A 21,699-nucleotide genomic window follows, 5' to 3' on the forward strand; every position below is an offset into this window, starting at 1 on the left:
GATAATCAGAAAAAATGGATAAAAGTCTCATTTTTTTTTCTTTCACATCCACTTTTATCATATGGGGGTTTCCCAGCCTTCAGCTTTACAACTGCTTTGCAAATAGCGTTGGTTTTAGTAGCGAGGACGTTGAGATATCTGATTTCTGAGTTTTCTGCAGCCACTCCATTAAAGTGGAAGTGAATGGAATTTGCCTTTGTGCTCAAAGCATTAAAAAAAATGGCATTTGAAAAAGTCACCATGGACTGATCCTCTGGATTTTACGAGGAACACAATGTCAGCAGTTTTTATTAGGACAGTTTCTTTGACGGAAACCATTTCCAATGAAAAACTGTTGACACCAAAGTCTTTGGATCATCCAGAGTAATGAGAACACGATTCTGTCTGCATGGCTGAATATGACAAGAGGCACATGAGCAAGTGCTTAATTTGGGTGAACTGATCCCGCTGAAGTGAAATTAATCTGGATATTGTGTCACATTTTGGCGTAAAATATCCTTCAAAATCCTCAAATTAACTTGTGCAGTGTCATTCAAGTGTCTTGCAAATGGAAGTGGACCTGTCACAGCTTTAAATACAGTTCACACAAAGTTTATTCCTCAATCAATCAATCAAACTTTATTTATATAGCACTTTTCAAAAACAGTATAAATAAAAACAGAACAACATCAAAAACCCATCTCTCCCACCCTTCGTATGTACTAACACATACCCCGAACTACATGCATACACACACACACACACACACACACACACACACGCACACACTCTCACCACAAATGCTAGGAAGAGTAACGAGACACGGCAGGACACTGAGGATTGAGGATTCCTGCTTTGCTAGTCATCCATGCAGAGGAGTGAAGCTACATAATGAGGTGCAAATATATATATTGACTCTCTGAAATCTGAAATTGCGATTTTCTGCAGAGTGGGAGACGGCTTTGAATGAACTGCTGTATCTTCTCCACCAGGTGTATGTTGCTTTTGCCAGTTTAACTGGAATATTCAGTGAAACGGAGGCTTGAGTTTTATTTATTTGCACAAAATCAAACAAAAGACACAAAAATGAACAGCTTAGAGTGTGTCGCACAAATACAGGAAGAAAGGCCTGAAGGGGTCTATTCATTCCTTAGAAAATAACATTCACTGTGTCTTGGATATATGCAGATTTTGAAGGATGGGAGAAGTCTTAAAAGGTTATTAAAGCTTGAAGTCAGGAGGAGATGACAGGAGGAATGTTCCTTTGACAGCCATCATTACCTTTGAGGAAGCCACAGGAGGATCCAGCAGCGTTTGGCTGGCCTGTGGTTATATGGGGCAGCTGTGTGTGTGTGTGCGTGCGTGCGTGCGTGTGTGAATGAATGAATGTTTATGGCTCTTCCTCCCACTGTAAATTTCCCCCCAGGCGACTGCTGTTTGGGAGTGCTTTGGTAGTAAAATTGGCTGTTTAAATACACATTAAAAATATTTCCTCCCAGATTAGACAGAGAGGATGGAGAAGACGTACAAAGCTTCATCAAGAGACGGACATCATAAGATGGATGCATACTAATGGTCGCTCGCCTCCTTCATCTGGCCCGTCCCCTTGTTATTTTCCTCTCCTCTGTTGCTCACTCCCTGTCTCTCACTTCTCTCGCTCTCCTTCGCCATCTGTTAGCATATCTCCATCCTTTTTATCTCTATCCCCACCAACACACACACACACACACACACACACACACACACACACACACACACACACACACACACACACATACACACACACACACACACACACACACACACACACACACCTCCATCACCTCTATCTCACTCTTGTATTTTTCCCCCCTGCAGATAATCTAAAGGGAAGACAGCTCCTCCACACAACCTACAAAATGTTTATGACGGCGGCAGGTGTAGAGGGTGAGATCCTCTGTCCCCACCATGCACACACACATACACACACACACACACACAAGCCATGACACACACCTTTTACCATAACACACACACACACTCAAGATGACAATGAGCCTCTCACACAGCTGCAGCATCTCTTACCTTAATCCCAGCTTCAAGAGCTGAGATATTATCGTCATTATTAGCCTTTGAATAGGGACTATTGCAGACAGCTGTGCTGCACTACAGTGTTCAGTGGGCCATGTCGTTACTGACAAACACCCCCTCACTCTTTTCACCCCCCTTATCTTCTTCCTTCTCGCTTGTCCCCCCTCCAAATCCCTTCTTGATTCTCCTGCCACCTCTAAACTGTCTTTCTCCCGCTCCTCTCAAGCTCTCTGCTCCTCTTTTTATCTCCTTTTATCAATTCTTTTCTGTCCCCATTTCTCTCCTACCCCTCCTACACTTTCGTTTCCCTCATTACCATCTCTCCCCGTCTCCTCTGTTCTTTATCTTTTCTTCACTTCTTCCCTGACATCTACTTGTTTTCTGCCTTCCCCCATCTCTTTCCACTGCTCTCCTCTCTTCTTCCTCCTTCTCCCTTTCTCTTTTCTGTCTCCTCCCTGCATCTTTTCCACTTGGCAGTGCTCAGCCTGTTGTTCCATTGTGTCTACTGGGGCCTGTATGCCAGAGATGGAGTCGGCAACGGCAGCCTGAAAATACTTGGTGAGTTCCTCCCCGGCATCGGTGACGGACTGACTGACTGACTGACTGACTGACTGACTGACTGACTGACACTGCCTCTGTGATAGAAAATCACTCACTACCTGAGCAGAATGAATGAGTGGATGATGATGGATGTGTGTGTGGGTGAAGAGGAAGTGCAGTAGCTGGTTTGATGGGCATAGGCAAGATCATGCATGACTTTGAGTGTGTGTGTGTGTGTGCGTGTGTGTGTGTGGCGACCTGATTTTATCTTTCCTCTCTGATATTACAGATTCAGAAACCACAGCCTAATTACCCCCCTCTGTCTTCTCTTTCTCACTTTCTGTCTCCTCTCTCACACTTTCTCTTTGTCTCCAGGGAAATTACTGTTCTCCGTCAGTTTCTTGGTGTTCCTCCTGATGCTCATATTGTTGGGCAAAGGTTTCACTGTCACCAGGTGGGGGGGTTTGCATTTTTTTTTTTTTTTTTTTGCATGTATGCCTTTGTGCCTATGCTCGTCTCTGTTTATGCAAGCCTGTCACCCTGAGCCAGTGTCTCTGCCTGTCAGCACTCGCTGTCACAGTCATAACGCTAAATGTCATGACATGACAATGTTAAATGTCAGTCACAAAGTCTGTTAGTAGGCTGGGTCTGATAGTGTCGATGAACACCTGATCCGTGATCGACGGATGCTGCCCTGTGGTGAACTTTATGTCATTTTTGTGTTTTTGTGTTGGCTGAAGGATTACGTTCGCCCTGCAGAGCCAGTTAACAAAGTTTTGGTTCGCTCACTGCTTTCTGGCAAGGTTTGGTGCACATTTGCTTGCAACAGGCATCATTTCAGAGAGCCTGCAATAGATGATGTAGAAGTGCTCTCTTTGGCTGGAACATCAGCATGTATCCATCTCACACATGACTGGACAAACGCCTGTCAGCGGACTTTCCACTTGTCCAGTTCCAATTTGAAAAAGCAGCTATCAAAGCTGCTGCTGCTGTTCTAGAAATGTGTTAAAATGTATGCCAGAAGTTGGATTCTTAATCAGAAAAGGACTTTTTAAATGATCTAAACAGCTACGGTAGTTTGTTCACGAGGTTTTGAGCTTTGATTCGTGGCGACTCGTCTCAACCACAGCTCACGGTTTGAAAATTGATCCTGCTTCAGGCTCAATTGAACCTCTGTGGATTTTTTTTTCCAGACTGAACTCTCGTAGCGAAAACTGAGATTGCAAGATTTAAGCAGGCTTTTTCCACTCCAGGATTACATCCTCCTCTGGGTTCAGAAGATTCTGTGATTTCTCTCACTTATTAAATCCTCTTAAAACTCCAGTGAATAAACTTAAAACTGCATCACCGTCAAAGCTAAGAACACGGCTGTTTATCTGGAGAAACTGATAAGTTGACAGTTTGGCGATAACTACGCCACAACTTTGATATGTTTTCTCTGGTGTGTGGTTTTGAATTAGTCTGAGCAAAAGGATGTTTGAAATGCTGCCGAAGGCTTAACGCTGAAATTCTTCTATTTGTCGACCGCTGCTGTGCAAATGAAGATGCATTAATTTCTGCTTTTGTTAGCACGGACAGCCTTTTTCACAGCCTGCCGTGTCCATGAGTCTGCAGCCATTTCATATATAGAAAATTCAGGGCCGAGCGCACCAGTGACTGCTGTGTGGTGTTGAATAGCTGCATTTGGATTAAGCTGTTTTTGATTTGAGTGTAAAAACCGAATGCATGGTTCCGTGTGTGTGTGTTTCTCTTGTTCCACTTACCTCTGTGTGACCTCTGACCCTCTTTACATGTGTGTTAATGTGTACCAGGGCGAGGATCAGTCACAGTGGGTCAGTTAAGTTGAGCATCTACATGACCGTCTACACGATCACCTACGTCATCCTCTTCATCTATGAGGCAGAGGTACAGCACTATACACACACACACAATGCATCACCCACAGAGCACTACATAACACACACACACACACACACACACACACACACACATTTTAATCTATATGTCAAACAATTATGACAAAATCCCCATCACAAATTCCCAGAGCCTACAGCAAGCTGACGCCTTCAAACCCAGAGACACTGGGTTTGCTTATTTATTATCAAAATGCTTGTGGGTTTATTTCAACTCCTCCACTTTCCTCATAAACAGCTAGATGGGCAACAGTTGTGCCACATTCATGTTTAGTTGGGTTTTCTGTAAATATGAGCTGCCAACTGGGAAAAATTCCTGTCATTCGTAATTACAAGGTGGAAGAACATCAACAGCAGTGTTGATAATAAATAGTTTAATGCCAAGTGTTCACTGGTTTCAGCTTCTCAAATGTGAGGATTTGTTGTTTTTGTGCCTGTTATATAATGTCTGTCTATTATACTATGGAAAGTTGGACGATTGAGTTGACAGAACAAACAATATGAACACTTCAGTTCTTCTGATGAGCATTTTTCACTACTTTCTGACACTCCATAGATAAAGATGAATCTATTAAAGGCACAGTAAGTGATTATGGAGGAAGATAATTGATCGTCGAATCTCATTCCCACGTCGTCAAATACCAACCAGCTTTGGGTTGGTGGCGCGACCTGAGCTGCACATCCGTTCCGCTCTTGTTCAAATGTGGCACAAACACAAATATCTCATAGGGTAAAGTGATGAAACGATGATGTTTTATATCCAAAAGGTCAAGGGTCAGCTTCACTGTGGCATCATAATGTTCTGCAAAAACACTTTTCTGGCCTTAATTCAACACCATAATTCAGAAACACAAGAGGAGACTGTGACCATATTTCACTTTTGGTCAGATACTGAACTGGTGACATTAATCTTGGGCGTCCACCTTGAAACCACGCTAATTGTGGAGATGCTGGTTGGTTGGTTGAAGACATGTTTGAAGCATCTACATTTTACAACTTGTAGGTTCTCCACAGCAAAATCCATATTTGAAGCATTGTCGTCCACCACAAGCTCATTGGTTCTGCTGAGTTTGAGCTGATTGTTGTTGCACCATGTGGTGGAGCTGTCTGTCTGTCCTCTGGAAAAGCTTTAAGTCCTCTTAACTTCTTAAAGTCTTCAGGACATATATGATTCTGGACAGACATGGATGCAAACTTGACTGCTTGGTGGAGGCACACAAGTGTGAGGCGGTAATTCAAGTTTTGAATTCAGATCCCAGCAACTTCTAAGTTCCTCCTCTTCAGATGTGACTTGAAAGCAGCATCTGATTTACACTCAGTATGACTCGATGCAAGATTTCTGACTTGATGATGCTTGACACACTATCTGTACCCATATTATTGCTCTCCTTGGCTTATTTTTAATAATCTCACAATGATTCATGGAGGAGTTGAGCCCACAGATCAATGTGGGCTGCAATGGCTTTTCCTGTCAAACCACTCATTACATTGATATATTGCTAATTATGAAGATGCATGAAGTGGATTGTTAAGGGAAAAAAATCCTTCATGAGTTACAAATTATGGATCATGACAGGCGGCTCCCAACTACAAACACAGCTAAAGAGGATTAAAGTACTTGCTAGTGTACCAGAGATAATAAATCTTAGATCAGTGACTGTTTCTTTAAGGTTTCCTGGGACTGGATTTACTAATCGGCATTCCCTGAGACCCCCACCCTCTTTAATTATTCTGTGTCTCTGTACGTATGTGTGGACACGGAAACACATTTCAGCAGCTATGATGTCGAGCATATGAGCTCATGAATTATTTCCACACTTGTGAATGTTAGTTACATACGTTTCTACATGCTGCAGAGGCTTCAGCACAGTCTCATGTAATGATGGTACATTTAGGGCCAGTGGAACACAGTCTTTGAACACAGTGTGGTAATGACCCAGTGGGAATAGTGCAGCGGAAATATTCCGGCTATATTTAACGCTGGAGCCTATAGCCATCTCTCACGCTGCAATGTGTGGATCTGAAGCAGTGTAATTTATCTGCCGCCTGCCCTCTTACATGGTCCCTGCTATTAAAGAGCTCAAAACTCAGGGGAGCACCTGCTAAAAATACGCCAAACTAGGTTACAATTGGAAATGAAAGAAAAACTTGAAGAGCGTTCCTGGTGCTGGGCCTGCAGTTGAGGATCTGACAGGCTCTGGTTGGCTGGTCGGATCCCAAGGAGCTCCACACCGAGCCATCAGACCTATGCATTATGTAGCGAGGGTAACCCTGTATGGTGGCCAACGCTATCCAGTCACTGGACTGTGAAATGCAATCTCGTGTCCGCACATGCGCCACACACACACACAAACCTGTGCGCACACACGCCCATGACCTAGTTGTGTAGGAAAAGCATCAATGTCAAAGACACAGAATTCTACAAGCTGAGCTTTGGCTCGGTCATCGCAGTGCATCTGCTGAACCGGGAGCCATCCATCTTATTAATTAGGGCACAGAGTACAAGCCAAGCCAATAGATGCTTCTTTTCTACTTTGTGTAAAAGTTTAGTTTGTTTAATATGCATGTCTTCATTTTGGCGTAACGTCTCGTGTTCCTGTGCCAGTTCTTTGACCCAGGTGAAGTGCTGTACGCCTACGACAGCCCTGCAGGCTATGGACTGATGGGCCTGCAGCTGCTGGCCTACGTGTGGTTCTGCTACGCCGTGCTGGTCTCTCTGAAACACTACCCTGAGAAACAGCCCTTCTACGTCCCTTTCTTCACCACGTACACACTATGGTGAGCTCCCCCCCCCTGCCCTCGCTGCGGATAATAGCACCTGAGCCCGAGATTGCAGGAGTAGGAAAATACACATTTCTCTATTTGAGGTCTCTTCAATTTGAATAATTTATGCCGCTCTGTAAAAATGTGCACGAGATAGCTGATGCTTTAGCGGTCCGGGAATGAAAAGTTGTTTATTTTACACCACCCTTTTCCGACAGTGTGTGCCCAACCTCGTGCTCCACTAACACTCCAGATAATTGTACTTGAGCGAATGATTGCTAGTAGAAGAAATGTATTTTTGCTTAGCTGATGAGGTCTCTTCTATTGGAATAATTTATGCTCCCATATATGTGTGTTTGATAGTTTAAAGCTTTGTACTTGAGTAGCGTTTTTCATTTACACGACCCTGAGAAAAACCCTTCTACATACACGGCTCAGCTTCTGTGCCCTTCACTCACTGTGTATAATAGCACGAGCTTGAAATGAAGAGTCGATTACAAAGACTAATATTATCTCTGTATTTCTCTCTCATTGCTGCCTCTATCTCCCGCCTCATTATCTACGCCTCTCCTCCCATCTTTATCATTCTCTGTGATTTACATCTATTTCTGCTCTCTGCCTCTTTTTCCTCTCACAATCAAACTGTTCCCATCTTTCCTTTTAATGTGTTTTCTCACCATTATCCTAAATCTGCTCACTTGTCTTCCTCAGGTTTTTCGCAGTGCCTGTCATGGCTCTGATCGCCAACTTCGGGATTCCTCGTTGGGCTCGGGAAAAGATCGTCAACGGCATTCAGCTCGGCATCCACCTCTACGCTCACATCGTCTTCCTTGTTCGTACCGCACACACACACGCGCGCGCGAGCACTCATGCGGACCCTTGCTCTTTTACATAGTTCACATTATTCAAGAGTCATTATTGCCACTGTCAGTCATACATTATTCACTATCCTTGAGTCATAACAGCTTCATGCTGATTGTCTCCTCCACACATCATTATCTACCTCCTCCTCACCTTCGACACATTGTTCTTTACTAATGGGCCATACTGCTCACTCAAATTTTCTTTTTCATTCAAGCTCAGTGCATGCATTGCAAGTTCCACTTCTGGCTTGGACCTGATATTCTCTGGCTGTGTGTCAGCTGCTATATCTACTGGTTATTACATGGATTGTATGTGTAAGAATCAGTAGAATCATCAGGTCTTTTCATCCTTTTGCCCTTCAGGTTATCACACGACCTTCAGCAGCCAATAAGAACTTCCCGTACCATGTTCGGACGTCCCAGATCGGGATCCTGCTGTCCAGTCCGAAAGGAGGCGAAGGGGCGGAGAGTTTCCCCCATCACGCCTATGGAAATAGCTCCTTCCTGGGAGACTCTCAGCACAACTTCACCGAACTCTTCTCCATCCAATCAGTGAGTCTAACTAACGCTTGCTTGATATCCCGGATTGAAGCCATTGAGGCTGAAGACACAATTTTCTATTAAATCTGCCCCATTCATGAACAGGTGAAGGTCATGAAGGTGCAGAAACAGGTTCAAGGTAAATACAAGCATCAGGTTGAGAATTTTAGCTCCTTTACTCTCCAGTGTGTGTCTGTCCAGTTTAAACGTCTCCCAATCATTTTGCAGTGTTTGCTGTATGTAATTAGATTCATCTAATTCATCTCAATTTTTTATGCTTTTAAAATGCAAATTCAAGCGTCAGTAGAGTCAAGCCTATCTTGAAATTAACTGCTGTCTCCTCTAACAAAAATGCCTCAGAGTAGAAGGCATCAGTATAACAACATAGTTTGCAAGGGGACGTTTCTTCAAGGATTATTTCTTGGCACAAACTGGCGTCTCCTCCTGTGGGCTTCAGGTGAATGACAGTAAGCACAGCGTAACATAGCACAGGCACTGATATGAAAACACTTGAGCACAAGGAAATAATGATTAAATAGAAACTATGACAAGACCAAATTAAGGTGTCGACGCTGTGATGAATTGTCTAGCTTTGGGGAACTTTCAAATCTGTGGAAGTTGCCTTTTCATACTGCTTCATATGAGTGACAGAAGAAGAGCTCTGAGTCTTCATTTACACTGATACAATGTGCAGAGGCTGGCAGGAAGAATACAACACAAAGGGGCAACCCAAATACTTGGTGCAAGTTGACAAAATGCATGACAACTGAAACAAAGTCATGAAAAGGAAAGACAAGTTTACAAATGTTCGTTATATAAAAAGACATAAAAAATTGAACAGACAGTGAAATTAATAAAGCTGCATGGCAGTAATTAATAGCCCAAAATATGATAAAGTGCAGTAGAAAAAACAAGCAAGTTTTAAATTTACATTTGAAAGTGTCTTAAGCTGAAGGAAGGTGGATGTTGCGTTGACGTTAGCCATTATGTGTTTTACAATCTGGTACCAGCACTTAGAAATGAATTGTCTAACTTCCTGGGAGCCTGTGTAAAGAGGAGTAATGTGCCGCTGGTTCTTGTTAGAACACCAGAATTGCTGCATTTGCTGCAGACATCTAATTGGAAGACACTGGGAAGACCATGCATAAAAGAGTCCAGTAAAACACCAGCTTGGCTCTTAGTCTTTATTACTGTGGTATCAAGGTATGCAGTAAAAGTCTCTCCTTTCTGTTGCAGTCGATGAAGGAAATGTAGCTGCCTGTGATTACTTGCATTGACACAGTGAGTCCATTGGAGCAAGGTCATTTAGTGAAAGAGCTAAGTAAATCTTGGCTGGCGTGCAGTCTTATTGTTTTGCAGGATTTGGCCTGAGGGGTGAATTTCGAGTGTATCACAGCAGTCGCTGTGCTGTAATGTGGTCGGAAGGCAGATTGAAAATTGTCTCCAGAACCATTTACAGATAAAAAAAGATTTGTCAGTAGTTTTTCCCAAGATGGGTAAGGCTTTCAAAAACTATAAAATACTGTATTTAGTATAAGAGCATCCGAGCTGGAGGGAGCTTGGTTCTGTAACTGCAGGTTTTAGTCGCTTTGGGAAAGCGCCTGATGAGCCATTCATAGGCTGCGGCACATGAAATGCTAAGTGCTGTACCTGAAAACAAGAATCAAATGGCAATAAAGACAAGTGAGGCGTGGATTGTGTGGGATCCAAATCATCACAAAGCTCTTTTTTATAATTCTTTGTGTATATATTTACATAGATGACATGTAGGCTGGGCTGAGCGATAAGTCTCTCTCTCTCTCTCTCTCTCTCTCTCTCTCTCTCTCTCTCTCTCTCTCTCTCTCTTTCTTTCTTTCTTTCTTTCTCTCTTATCATGCTTTATTTCTAGTAATTACTATTAATTAATGACTACAAGCTGTAGCTGCTTACTAAAATGTTGTTTACCCACACATGAAAAGTTTGGTCTCATACACTGTGATGCATAACAGTGGTAATTTCTTTGAAAATTGTTTATTTTATATGGGATAATTGTAGCGTTGCGCTATGATTGGTCAATTAGTCACCAATGGCCCTCTCTGGAGCAAATGTTTGGTTTGTCCACTCTGGGCTACTGTAGAAACATGCTGGTGCAACATGTTTGACTGTGTGGAAGAGGACCTGCTCCCTCTTTGGATAGAAAGAGCTCATTCTAAGGTAACAAAAACACAATAGTTCTTATTTTCAGATGATTCGATGCTAAAGTAAACCTGATTATGACTATTATATTCCATTTCTGCTAACAGATCCCCCCTGAACCCTACACACAGGACCTTTAAGTCATTTTCAGGACAAAACACTTAACACTTTATGGTCCCAGCTTTAATACTTGCTGATATTCTTTGTCATACATGATACTAAATGTAATATCTTTGTTGATCAGACAGAAAGGGAGAGAGCGCCAGGAAATTTTGATGGACCTTTCTCATTGTTTCCTGATGTTTTGTAGACCAGACAGTTAATAGATTGATCGAGAAAATAATTGGCAGATTAATTAATAATGACAATAATCTGCAGCCCCAGATTTGCCACACATATATTGATATTAAAAAAATGTCCTTCATAATATGACTATATTTATTACTTCATAAAAGCTCTGCCATACAGTAAACACAAATGTGCAGCAGGGTCAGTTTGTGGAGAGTGAAGTAACTGAGCTGGAGGTCAGGAAACCCTGTACATGTGTAATTTACCCCGGCCTATAACCAGCACAGTGTCGGTGAGCTGTAGAGAGGGGAAGCTGTCAAAATGTGATGTATAGCGTGGTGTTAGTGACACAGTGTCTGCAAGGACCCGCTTTGTGGCCAGGACAACAAATTTCCGTAACCTGCTTCCAGAGGATGAGATCAGGTCAAACGTGTAAAACTATCATCTCTGTCCCTCCAGGACCCGGTGAAGACGGTGGAGGAGACGGTGGCCCGTAAAGGACCTGAGGTGCCGAGGAACAGCGAGCAGAAGATCATCACCACTGCTGCTGACTTGACGTCGATATTGCCCCCACCTCCGCCCCCGATACCCCCACGCCCAGCCGCGCGCTCACCCCCGCTGCCGCCCCGGCTCCCTTCCTTCACCGAGTATTTCAGCATGCAGAGCGGAGGCGGTGGAGGAGGAGGGTTCGGGACAAAGGCATGAGACGGGGAGACAGATGGGACAGAAGGAGAGAGGGGACGGCACGGAGGGAACAGACAGAATGACAATACAAAGTAAAGGAAGAGTCAGAGAGGAAACGAAGGTGTCGCTGTTAAAAGACAAAAGGGAAAAAGCTTGGATGGATGAAGACGAGAAACCATCAGAAAAGTGAATCCCTAAACTGTCCCCTTTCACCTGTGAATGGAAATAAATAACCCGAATGGAGGGGTAAGGGGGGGAAATGGCTGTGAGATAGGAGCGCTGAGCTTGTTAAAGAATAAAGAAGCAATAAATATTTGATGTTGACCAGTAAAAGGCACAGAGGGAGAAAGATGACAAAGTGGATGTAGCCAGAGCAATAGAATGATAGCTGTGCACGATGCGGAAATGAACAAAATTCTTGAAATACTTTTATTCAAAAATTCATGAGGCATTGATGGCGTGCCTGGAGTTTGTAAATAGCTAAAACTGGAGGGAGCTACAACTCTATATAGTTTGATTCCCACAAAAAAAAAGGAAATTTGTTTTCATGGGTTTTTTTTTTCCACATCATTAAATTCCAGTTGGTGCTGTGACCATCAGAAGCATCTCATGCCATTACATTTACCTAATTAATGTTAAAAAAGAAGAAGTTTTTTTTTATGTTTGACACATTTTGATAAAGCATAGATATTTGCTCTATATGGAGTTTGTTGGGTTAATTTATATTCTTATATGCCTTCATTGCAGCTGGTTATTCTGGATTGATATGCTGATGTGTAAATGTAAAATGTCACGTTTACTGTGGGCACTGCTAAGTACTCGTAAAACACGCATGTTTGTATTGTATTTCCCGTCCAAAAAGCTGATATATGTACTCCACAAGACCATACAATATTCGCTTATTGTGTGTATTGAAATCTATTCTTTTGTAAATACATACAATAGGCTTGGGTATATTTTTAACCGGATGAGTTCTGTTAATTGTTATTCCCATCAAAACCCTCTTGCGCTGTCTGAAACACAGTATAAAACCAATATTGTACTTAATCCAGTTTTGAGTGGAGCGCAGAATATGGCTGCAGAAAACTCATTTGTGTATGTAGACGTTGGTGAATGTACTGATGCAATACAGCACAAGGACAGGGGTGATTTTACTGGTTACTGGAACACTACAGGACCCCTTTGTCGCATAGTCTTTTCTCTCTTTGTGGCTTTCAACGACAACACATCCATGATTTAAGAGCAGGAGGCTGCCTTTTTTTAAAATGCAAGTAACTTCACCCCTGTCTCGTACCTGAAACACGGGAAACATGGATATTTGTGGTCTTTATCTCACTTTAATGTTCAAACCGTGCGAAAATCTGAACAAATATTACTAGTTTCGTACCCCCCTAACATGAAGCTGTGACAAAAAATGGAAAAAAAAAAAAAAAAAAAAAAAGCCTTGTAGATGAACTGTGAAAACGGCAACACAACTGTACATTTTGTCTGTCCTGCATGGAGCACTTTAATGTTCCTGGTCTTCGTCTGTTTATTCGTGATGATGTCACCTTATAAGACTGCTTTGAAACCTGTATTCACACCACACGGAGTCGCATTCCAGATGCATACACCTGTAAATACAGTCTGAACATGTCACCCGACTGTCCGGACATTTTAGGGAAATGTGCCACGCGTAGTCAGCGTAATCTAACACACACAAGATGAAAAGTCATGTCAGAGTTCACTGAAACAGAGTTTGTAGTTGTGCTCTTAAGTTTACACCCCCAAAACAATTTATGTCCATTTTTTGGAAAATATATGATCATGCAGAAAACTTATTTAGGGAAAGGGGCCCTTTTTAAATCCTAATGATAACTGAAATCCCCCCAATGGCCCTCATGAAAAGAGGACACACACAGGCTTAAATGGCTGTTTAGGGTAAGTTGCCACACCTGTGACTTGTTTGAGCGTCAGTGTATAAATAGTCAGTTTCTTGGCTCGAGAGGGCTCTGCATGTTTCATCCAGGGCTGCACTGACTTCGCTGTATACTGAGAAAAGAGAGGTGAACTTTAGAAATCAGGAAAAGCAAACAGAAAGATATCCAGAGATTTGAAAATGCCAATCAGTCGTGTTCCAACTCTGATGAAGAAGTGGAAAATTAGGGGTTCTGTCAGGTCGACCAACAAAGATTTCAGCCAGAGCTGCCAGGAAAATTGATGGGGGTGCGAAGGAAAAACCCACAAGCAACTTCAGCTAAAATACAGGCTTCGCTTCAAAAAAGCGCTGCGGTGGTTTCAAGGTGCACAATAAGGAGGCCCTTGATCAAAAACAGGCTGCACGGTCCAGTTGCCAGAAAAACAGCCCAATTACAGACAGCACGTAGACGAGCCCAAAGACTTCTGGAAGCAAATCAGGAGTGATTAGACCAAAATTGAACTTCATGGTCCCAACAAAAGAAAGACATGCACATCTTACAAACTCTGCCACAGTGTGTAAACATATGAGCGCAACTGCAGCACCAGCTTCCAACGCAAAGAGCCTGGAGGGACAAAGACACTAACAAATTCAACCGTTTTATCTCGATCGTCCGTTGATTTGATTCATAAAAATACTCGACAGATTTATCAATGGCAGTTTCGCTGTGACGGTTAGGATGCTAGGACTGTGGCGTGTATCTTGTGAGAGGTGTAACTTAGTCTGTGAAACAGAATGATACTTGAATTAGAGTACTAGTCGTTAATTCTCATTATGTGTCTGGTTTAAATGAGGCATGTCTGCCATTTTGTCCGCTGCTGCCTATTGTTATGGTTGCCATGGCTTGACTGAACAGACACTGGGTGACTCGACTAACAGATGGGCCTACTGATACCATATCACTGCTTCAACCCTGTGTATATTGACTTACGATTACAGTACTGAGAGACACTTAAGGGAGAGGGCTTGAAGAAAAGAGATTATGTATGCATGACAGAAAACAGCACAGCTTTTAGGCTACTCAGAGCGATCTGGTTAAGAGCACATCACTGAAGCACTGTTCAAATGCATTTTAATGGTGTCAAATAACAATTCTAAATATGCTGTAAATATACACTTTTTGCCAAAATAATAAAAAATATGGTTTTATTAGAGGCCTTGTCTGGGTGTGTGTATTATTTAGCAACCGTGTCTTTGTTCCAGGTAGGACAAGGCCATGTGTCCAGAGGAGTCGATCTAATATCTGTAAATCATATTTAGAATCTGTTCTCATTACAAGAGTCCATTAAAGCAGAACACCACAGGGACAGACTCCAGGCTGGTCGCAATCTGATGTAGGCTAGCCTAATTATTTCACAGTCAGTGCCAGGATTGTGCTCTGCTGCGACTGCTGAAGTGCAGAGTCACAACAAACTGCCTGTCTGTTCTCGTTCTCACACACACGAAATCTGTAAATAACTTCCAGCCTCATCGCTGTCACCGTCTTCAAACTTCTCCCATTGTTCAGTAACGGTTTTGTAATCAGTTCAGGATATTTTATGACAAAGTGACAACATATTTTGTCCACTGACTCCTTTTCATCTGTCTCCATCTGCATACAGCATAATACACTGCAGACAGTGACTTGTCATAAAGGGTTTCTGCAGGGTTCATCAAATTTAAGGCCTTTCATGACCACATCGAATCAAGTTTAGTACCTTCTTCACAATCATGTCTGTCAAAGAATGATGGAAAACCAGTAGGGACAGTAAAGCCTAGAATTATTTAATAAGTGCATGAATTTATTGCAATTAGATCACATTTTGGTCAGCACTTCCCAGCTCTATATAACGATAATTCTCTATGATATAATAAATCAGCTCATGTGATGTGAACTTGCACGTGTCAGAAATTAATGCATTAGCCGCTTTTTTAAATTTTATTTAAATTTTTGCTAAGAATGTCACGTGAGCCGCTGCCACAACAGCCCCACTTTTAGTTCAGACATGCACGACACCTCTTAACAGCCCGCAGCAGTGATTTTTTTTTAGACGTTTTATGGCCCTTTTCTTTTGGTGGCAACTAAATTTGATGTTTCAGACTGTGGCAGGTACCCTGTCACAGCATGAGCAGCACAGGTGTAATTAATAACATAATGAAGGTTCAGTTCCATTCATGTGGAAGTGGAGGTGTAATTACTGTTACACCTGTGCAGTCAAAATGTCTGCTGTGAAAAGGTTTGGTAGCGACTTATGATAAATACTTTTCAATACAAGTTGAAGTGACACTTAAAAAAACAGTACTTTCCAGGCTTTCGCTGGTTTTGATGGTACTGGTTAGCATGTAAAATTTGTTCTGAAATTTAGGTTTTAAATTGTGTAAGGGTGGTGTGTCATCGTCCCCTGTCCAGCTATTTGCCAAAAATCCCCAAAAACCATCATTTAAAGGGGCACTCTGCCCCTCATGAGGTGTGCGACTCACCCTTTAAACAGTTCAGGGACTCTGCAGGGAGAATAAGCCTACGTTTACATGTAGCAGGGAATTTTGCAAAATGGATATTTTGGCCCCTCCCTTTTCAAAAATAACATCGTGCGCCCAACATCGTTTTCAAAAATGTTGTCGTTTACATGAACCCGGATAAACACCCCGTCGAGCGCATCATAACTATGCCAAGCCTATGGGTGCGAGTGTAAACATAGCTCACTCACATGACATTAAGTATTTTCAGTCGCATGTTGTGTCGTTTCAGAACCTAAAACGCTGTTTATTAACCCTGTTTACACGCTGACACATAACCGGTGTTTTCAGAAATCTCTGCTTTGGCTGGAGTTTTTAAAAATGATCGTTTTCCGTGAAAAAAAACTCAGTTTACATGTAAACAAGAGGCTGAACCGCATGAACACATATGTGTTCTCCCTAAGTGTAAACGAAGCCTAAATCCCTGACGATGTCATAAGTTATCTATGTTTATGTTTAAAAAGGTAAAACGCACATGAAGCACTTGACCTCTTTTTTTTTATTGTAAAATCAGTCTCAAGTGTCGGCAAACTTCATGGAAGTGCAATGCTAAACTCCGACAGGAGTCTAACCTGCTGACCAAATGTTCAGAGAAATGAAGTGAAACTCAGTTTCTTCTGTTAAGAAATATTATTTATTCATACATAATCTGCCATAAATGTCCTTTTACAGAAATGTTCTTGCCTTCGGTTGACTCCGGAGCTGGAAGTGTTGTTCCAGTGAAGATATGCATCAGTCTCTCATAAGCAACAATTTGCAGCATCTGCAAGTGACTCCTCAGAAGCATTTCAGCACCCGACCATCACCCCTCAGGGACCGCTGTACTTGGATGGTTGTAATTAAGCTTCTGCAGCTAACTGCCGTGCTCTGTCCTCTCTGTAGCCTTTGAGCAGCTGGTTGATGAGACTGAGTTCATTCTGTTTTCTAACGGGATAGAGAGGCGGGAAGGGGTTGCCTTTGTACTCCAGGACGGCCATCTTGGCTTGGTCCAGGTTCTGTTTGTTGGGGATGCGCGCCATCCGTGTGTAGCCATTTGACTGAGTCTCAAACCGTGGAGCGAGGACCTTGAAGAGCTTTGGGAGCAGATCCTTTTCCTGCGGAGAAGAAGCAGACAAAAACTCAACAGTGATTTCACAGCAACTGTTTAACATTCAGAGAGGCTTTAACTTTAACTTCACACGGTGGAGAAGAGCTGCAGACACGTACCGTCAGCCAGAAATTAGCCATTTTCATTGCCTTCTCGTCTGTGTCTCCCTTTTTGGCGTAGTCAATCAGCTGGGAGAAATGAAACAAGAGAACACGAAGAAAGAGAAATTCACATTTGTCTTCATTTAAAAATAACCTTGGCGAGAGCAAGTTAGAAAATGTGGGATGAACATTGTGGGATAAAGCAAACTCAAGCTGCATTGTGGTGCAGTGATTGTCACATGAGGTCGAGGGAACCCTAAAGCGTCCTGGAGGAGGTCTCAGGAATTCTGCAGAAACACTGTCCTCTCATTACAAATCACAAGCAGTTTGCACAGTGCAAAACAGTTATAAAAATGACAGAAGTGATCCAAAGCATGGCTGAGCTTCTTATTAAACATGTCACAATAAGCATCACACAGGAGGTAAGCGGTAACATTTTGTTTGGATAGTTTAATGACTATACTGATCTAACTAACTACAATATGATGGCGGAAAGGGAGTAAACCGTTTAGTGAGTCTGAAGTATCCGGACACCCTTGTCCAAATATTGCTACAGACAGCAATCGTCCAGCACTGCCCGATCTAACTAATGCTCTTGTGGTCGAAGGGGAACAAGTCCCAGCCTTTCCAGAGGAGTAGAGGCTTTTAAAGCAGCCCATTGTTTTATAATGACGTCGTCAATGATCACATAAGGTGGTAATGTTTGAGAAACCACATACTTTTACCTTTCTTAACTATCCCGACTGGACTACTGGATCTGACTTTAAAGCAAATGTGGGATTAAATTGCGATTGAATGCACTGCATATAGAAAGGTACAGCTGTGTGCACATCCTGTTCAATATCTAGTCCAGATGCAGGATAAGATTCAGTGAAGGAGCAGTGCAGAGTATCGCAGCACCGGACTAAAGCGCCTTAAACTTTACTGGATGTAAAAAAAACAGACTATGTTTCGATGGATCAGTTGGCCATGACATCTGATGCTAATTAATGTTGTGCCTACATACACCTTGATGACATGAAGATCGAGTTGCCTCTGTGCCAGTCAAGCACATTTTGGGAAGTGTACAACAGATCAGGGATTTTTATTCTGAAAAACTGACTTTTCTTCCTGCACGCTAAAATTAGACAAAAACCACCAGTGTCGAGATGAAAGACTAATCTCTGTAATTTGTGTTTTCCCGGGGCGAATTAGAACCGGTCCGACACTGTGGCATTAGCTTGATGTAAGCTAGCTAGCAGCATCACCAGGATGTCGTTACCTTTTCGGCGTAGAAGCGGACTTCATCTGCTCGGGCGTGCGTGGTTTCTATCCTCTCATGTCGGACCAGTCCTGTCAAAATGTTCCGCAGCATGTTGATTCGGGACTGCGGACCCAGGCCCATCTTCCGGGCCACCCGGCCGTGGGAGATCAACATTGGCAACGTGAGGCGCATCTTGTCCGGTTAGAGTCTCCTGCGAGAGCCCGCGACAAACAAACGGAAAACCAAATAATGTAAATGGAAGATAATGTTTCCAAGTGAAACGAAAAAAAAAGAAAAAACTTATCTATTCACCTAGAGAACAGAGCAGTTACTTCAATGTTAGAACTAATCCCGAGGTCAATTCAGTCAAGTTTCCTGCGTTTGACATTGGTGGTGCGTCGTCAAACCTGTCCGACTTGGTCATGGAACTTGGAAAGAGACCGTTCCGCTTAACTCTAATCAGTGACGTTGAAAACCAAAAACCACAGAAAAAAAATCAAATATTATTGTTATTATTATTGTGATTTTTAAAAACACATGATTGAGGTCACTTGGGCCGCTGTATATCTTCGTGGCGTTGTTTGTTTGGATTATTATATACAAAACTTGTTTTATCTTAATATTTATAATTTAACAGTTAGAGGGGAAATCAATATCTTATTTTCTAGTGTTTCCTAACTTCTACAGATCAATTTCTTGATTATTTTTAATACAGTTTCTTCATAATTTTCCTCTGTTATCTGTTATTTGTCTATTATAACTGCATGACCTCAATATTGTATAATATGATGTTTAAGTAAAATGTAAGACTTAAAACAGAGGTTTTAATTTGTTGTGTACATACTAAAAATGTAGGTGTCACCCTTCAGTCTCCATTACAACAGTTAAAGTTTCATTGACACAGAATTTTGCAGTATAGAAACAGCTGTGCCAGAGGTGCAATTGGACTGGACCGAGTAAGTGGCCATAGTGCTCTGCAGCCAGTCTGTGAAGTCTGATGCAAGAGAGACAGAAAAGGTATATTGAAAACTTCCGGTCACATCAGGTTTTGAGGACATTTCTGTGTCATAAATGCAAGAAGTTATTGCTGTGGGACACTTCATATTATTATTGGTATTATTTTATTATTTTTTTATTTTTACCTTGACACAGACACCAAGGCGGTTCTTTTCTGCATAGCCAAAGCCCAAGGACACAACACCTGGCAGCTCACTGTTACATGCAACAAGACCACCTGAGTCACCATGAAAGTGGGGAAGCAAAGACATATATGAAAGTCTCAACTGAGTGCTGAGGACACAAAACACATAATACTTTGTGCACTTTGCAATAGTGGAGATACACACCTGGCAGTTCTTAACAGGTGCACAGAACATGGCCTTGATGATCATGCTGGGGTAGGAGCTGTCACAGTCCTAATCGGACAGGATGGGGATATTCAGGCACTGCAGCCTTAGCAGCTGTGGGAGACACAAGGACAAATAAAAAACGGACAGAGCGAATGGCACAAGCCCTGTACGGTGACAGTGTTTGCTTCTCACAGGAGCTCATGGTCACACCTCATCCTCTAAACGTGTGAATGTTGAGGGGGGTTTTTTTTTCCGCAGTGCAGCCCGTACTCACACACACAACTCAGAGGAGCCGAGCAAAGACCACAGACCTCATGACTGGTTAATGGTAGATGGAGACGCAAAGATTTCCCTGGACCCATGCCAGGTTCTTATCGACTGCTTTAACCTATGCCAGCTGTCAAAACACACACCTGGTGCTGCTGACCAGTCAAAAGTGTGCTGATGGGAAACCTTTGCCATACTTACTCAAAATTCTGCTAAAATGGGGCTTCACAGTTTTAATGGGACTCTGGTTTTAAGGATGTTGCTCAATACTTCCATAAAAATTCACCATGAAACTGTGTTTACTTACAGTACAGTATGTTTTTTGCAGCTTGTAATCAGCATCCTGACCTTGACTCGGCCCCAGATGCAGTGCCAGGTGGAGCTGACTCATGGTCTGGCTCTGGCCTTCGATAATGAAAACTGCTGGGAAATCTGCTCTTCACAGAGCAACTACTGCAAAATGTATGTATGAGTTATTTCTCTCAATTTAGTACAGTGCAATTCAGTAAAGCATTTTCAGTTGCATGCTAACGTGTCATGTCATGAGAACAATATTATAATGTATTATATAATATATAAGTGCATAGAATAAAGAAATTATTAAATGCATCAACGAATAAAACAAAACAAGCAAACATTAGAATAGTGAATATTTTCACTGAGAAAAAGCAAAGCGCTGTTTAACCAAAAATGCCATTAAATTCAGGTAATAATCAGTGAATACAGCACACTGAGGCAGTGTTATTGTGCCATTCAGTGGGACATTGACACAGTTTGTGCCATACAGTCCAATGTTGTGATTAGATTTCCACAGTATTCTACTAGAACAGAATTATATTTGTCACATTTTACGTATGGTAATGGGCTGTTTAGGTAATTTTAAGTAAAATGAATAGAAATCAAGTTAATATTATTTTAAAATGAGAAGGCATCGCTAAATGAAAAATTAAAAGTTAAACCAATAACAACACAACACAACACAAAACAAGCTGCAGTATTTTAAGCATGGAAGCTATGCACCATATCTCTGAAAGGATTGATGTAACAAATGATTAATGCTCTTTCTTGCATTGTTTGTTTGTGCTGGACTTATTTGTGCTGCTGGTTGAATGGACATCAGTGAACTCATATCGTTCTCATGGAGATGCAGCATGTTGTGTGGCTGATTTTATAATTGGATGTCCAAATAAAAAATAAAATAAAATATGTACAGATACAAGTTAACCAGCAATTCCCTTGTTTCTACTGTATCTTTAAGAGCATGATATTAGAATTATTTCAGGAAATATCAAAGCACGGTTATGAGCATTGTGATACCATGATGTAGGAAGACACAGGCAAAAAGCAGAAAGAAAACTGTGTTTCAGTCAAGGTGAAAGACTTT

At 42.1% G+C, this 21,699-nt stretch overlaps 2 protein-coding genes across 3 annotated transcripts in view; one reads left to right on the forward strand and one right to left on the reverse strand.

Moving 5' to 3' along the window:
- The window catches only part of tmem145 (transmembrane protein 145), a 38,526-nt gene extending 23,602 nt beyond the window's left edge, over window positions 1-14,924 (forward strand). Inside the window, exons 8-15 of the mRNA XM_070967304.1 lie at window positions 1,837-1,905; window positions 2,527-2,607; window positions 2,965-3,043; window positions 4,401-4,494; window positions 7,108-7,280; window positions 7,977-8,097; window positions 8,492-8,680; window positions 11,591-14,924. Of these exons, the coding sequence (XP_070823405.1) occupies window positions 1,837-1,905; window positions 2,527-2,607; window positions 2,965-3,043; window positions 4,401-4,494; window positions 7,108-7,280; window positions 7,977-8,097; window positions 8,492-8,680; window positions 11,591-11,836 (1,052 nt within the window). The 3' untranslated portion in view covers window positions 11,837-14,924. The remainder of the gene's footprint in view (window positions 1-1,836; window positions 1,906-2,526; window positions 2,608-2,964; window positions 3,044-4,400; window positions 4,495-7,107; window positions 7,281-7,976; window positions 8,098-8,491; window positions 8,681-11,590) is intronic.
- A 1,961-nt stretch (window positions 14,925-16,885) lies between these two features.
- Window positions 16,886-19,137, reverse strand: mrpl17 (mitochondrial ribosomal protein L17). 2 transcript variants are annotated; one of them, XM_070966713.1, is made up of 4 exons: window positions 19,012-19,137; window positions 18,718-18,910; window positions 17,475-17,543; window positions 16,886-17,362 (listed from the first exon to the last, which is right to left on the reverse strand). In XM_070966713.1, exons 2-4 carry the CDS (start codon window positions 18,889-18,891, stop codon window positions 17,108-17,110), a joined length of 498 nt encoding a protein of 165 aa, XP_070822814.1. In that variant the 5' UTR covers window positions 18,892-18,910; window positions 19,012-19,137; the 3' UTR covers window positions 16,886-17,107. The 2 variants fall into 2 exon arrangements, with proteins under 2 accessions (XP_070822814.1, XP_070822812.1); XM_070966711.1 differs by lacking the exon at window positions 19,012-19,137 and having other exon boundaries at window positions 18,718-18,981.
- Window positions 19,138-21,699: the final 2,562 nt, after the last annotated feature.

The sequence above is a fragment of the Chaetodon trifascialis genome, chromosome 7, assembly GCF_039877785.1.
Source record: "Chaetodon trifascialis isolate fChaTrf1 chromosome 7, fChaTrf1.hap1, whole genome shotgun sequence".
Classification (NCBI taxonomy): Eukaryota; Metazoa; Chordata; class Actinopteri; order Chaetodontiformes; family Chaetodontidae; genus Chaetodon; species Chaetodon trifascialis.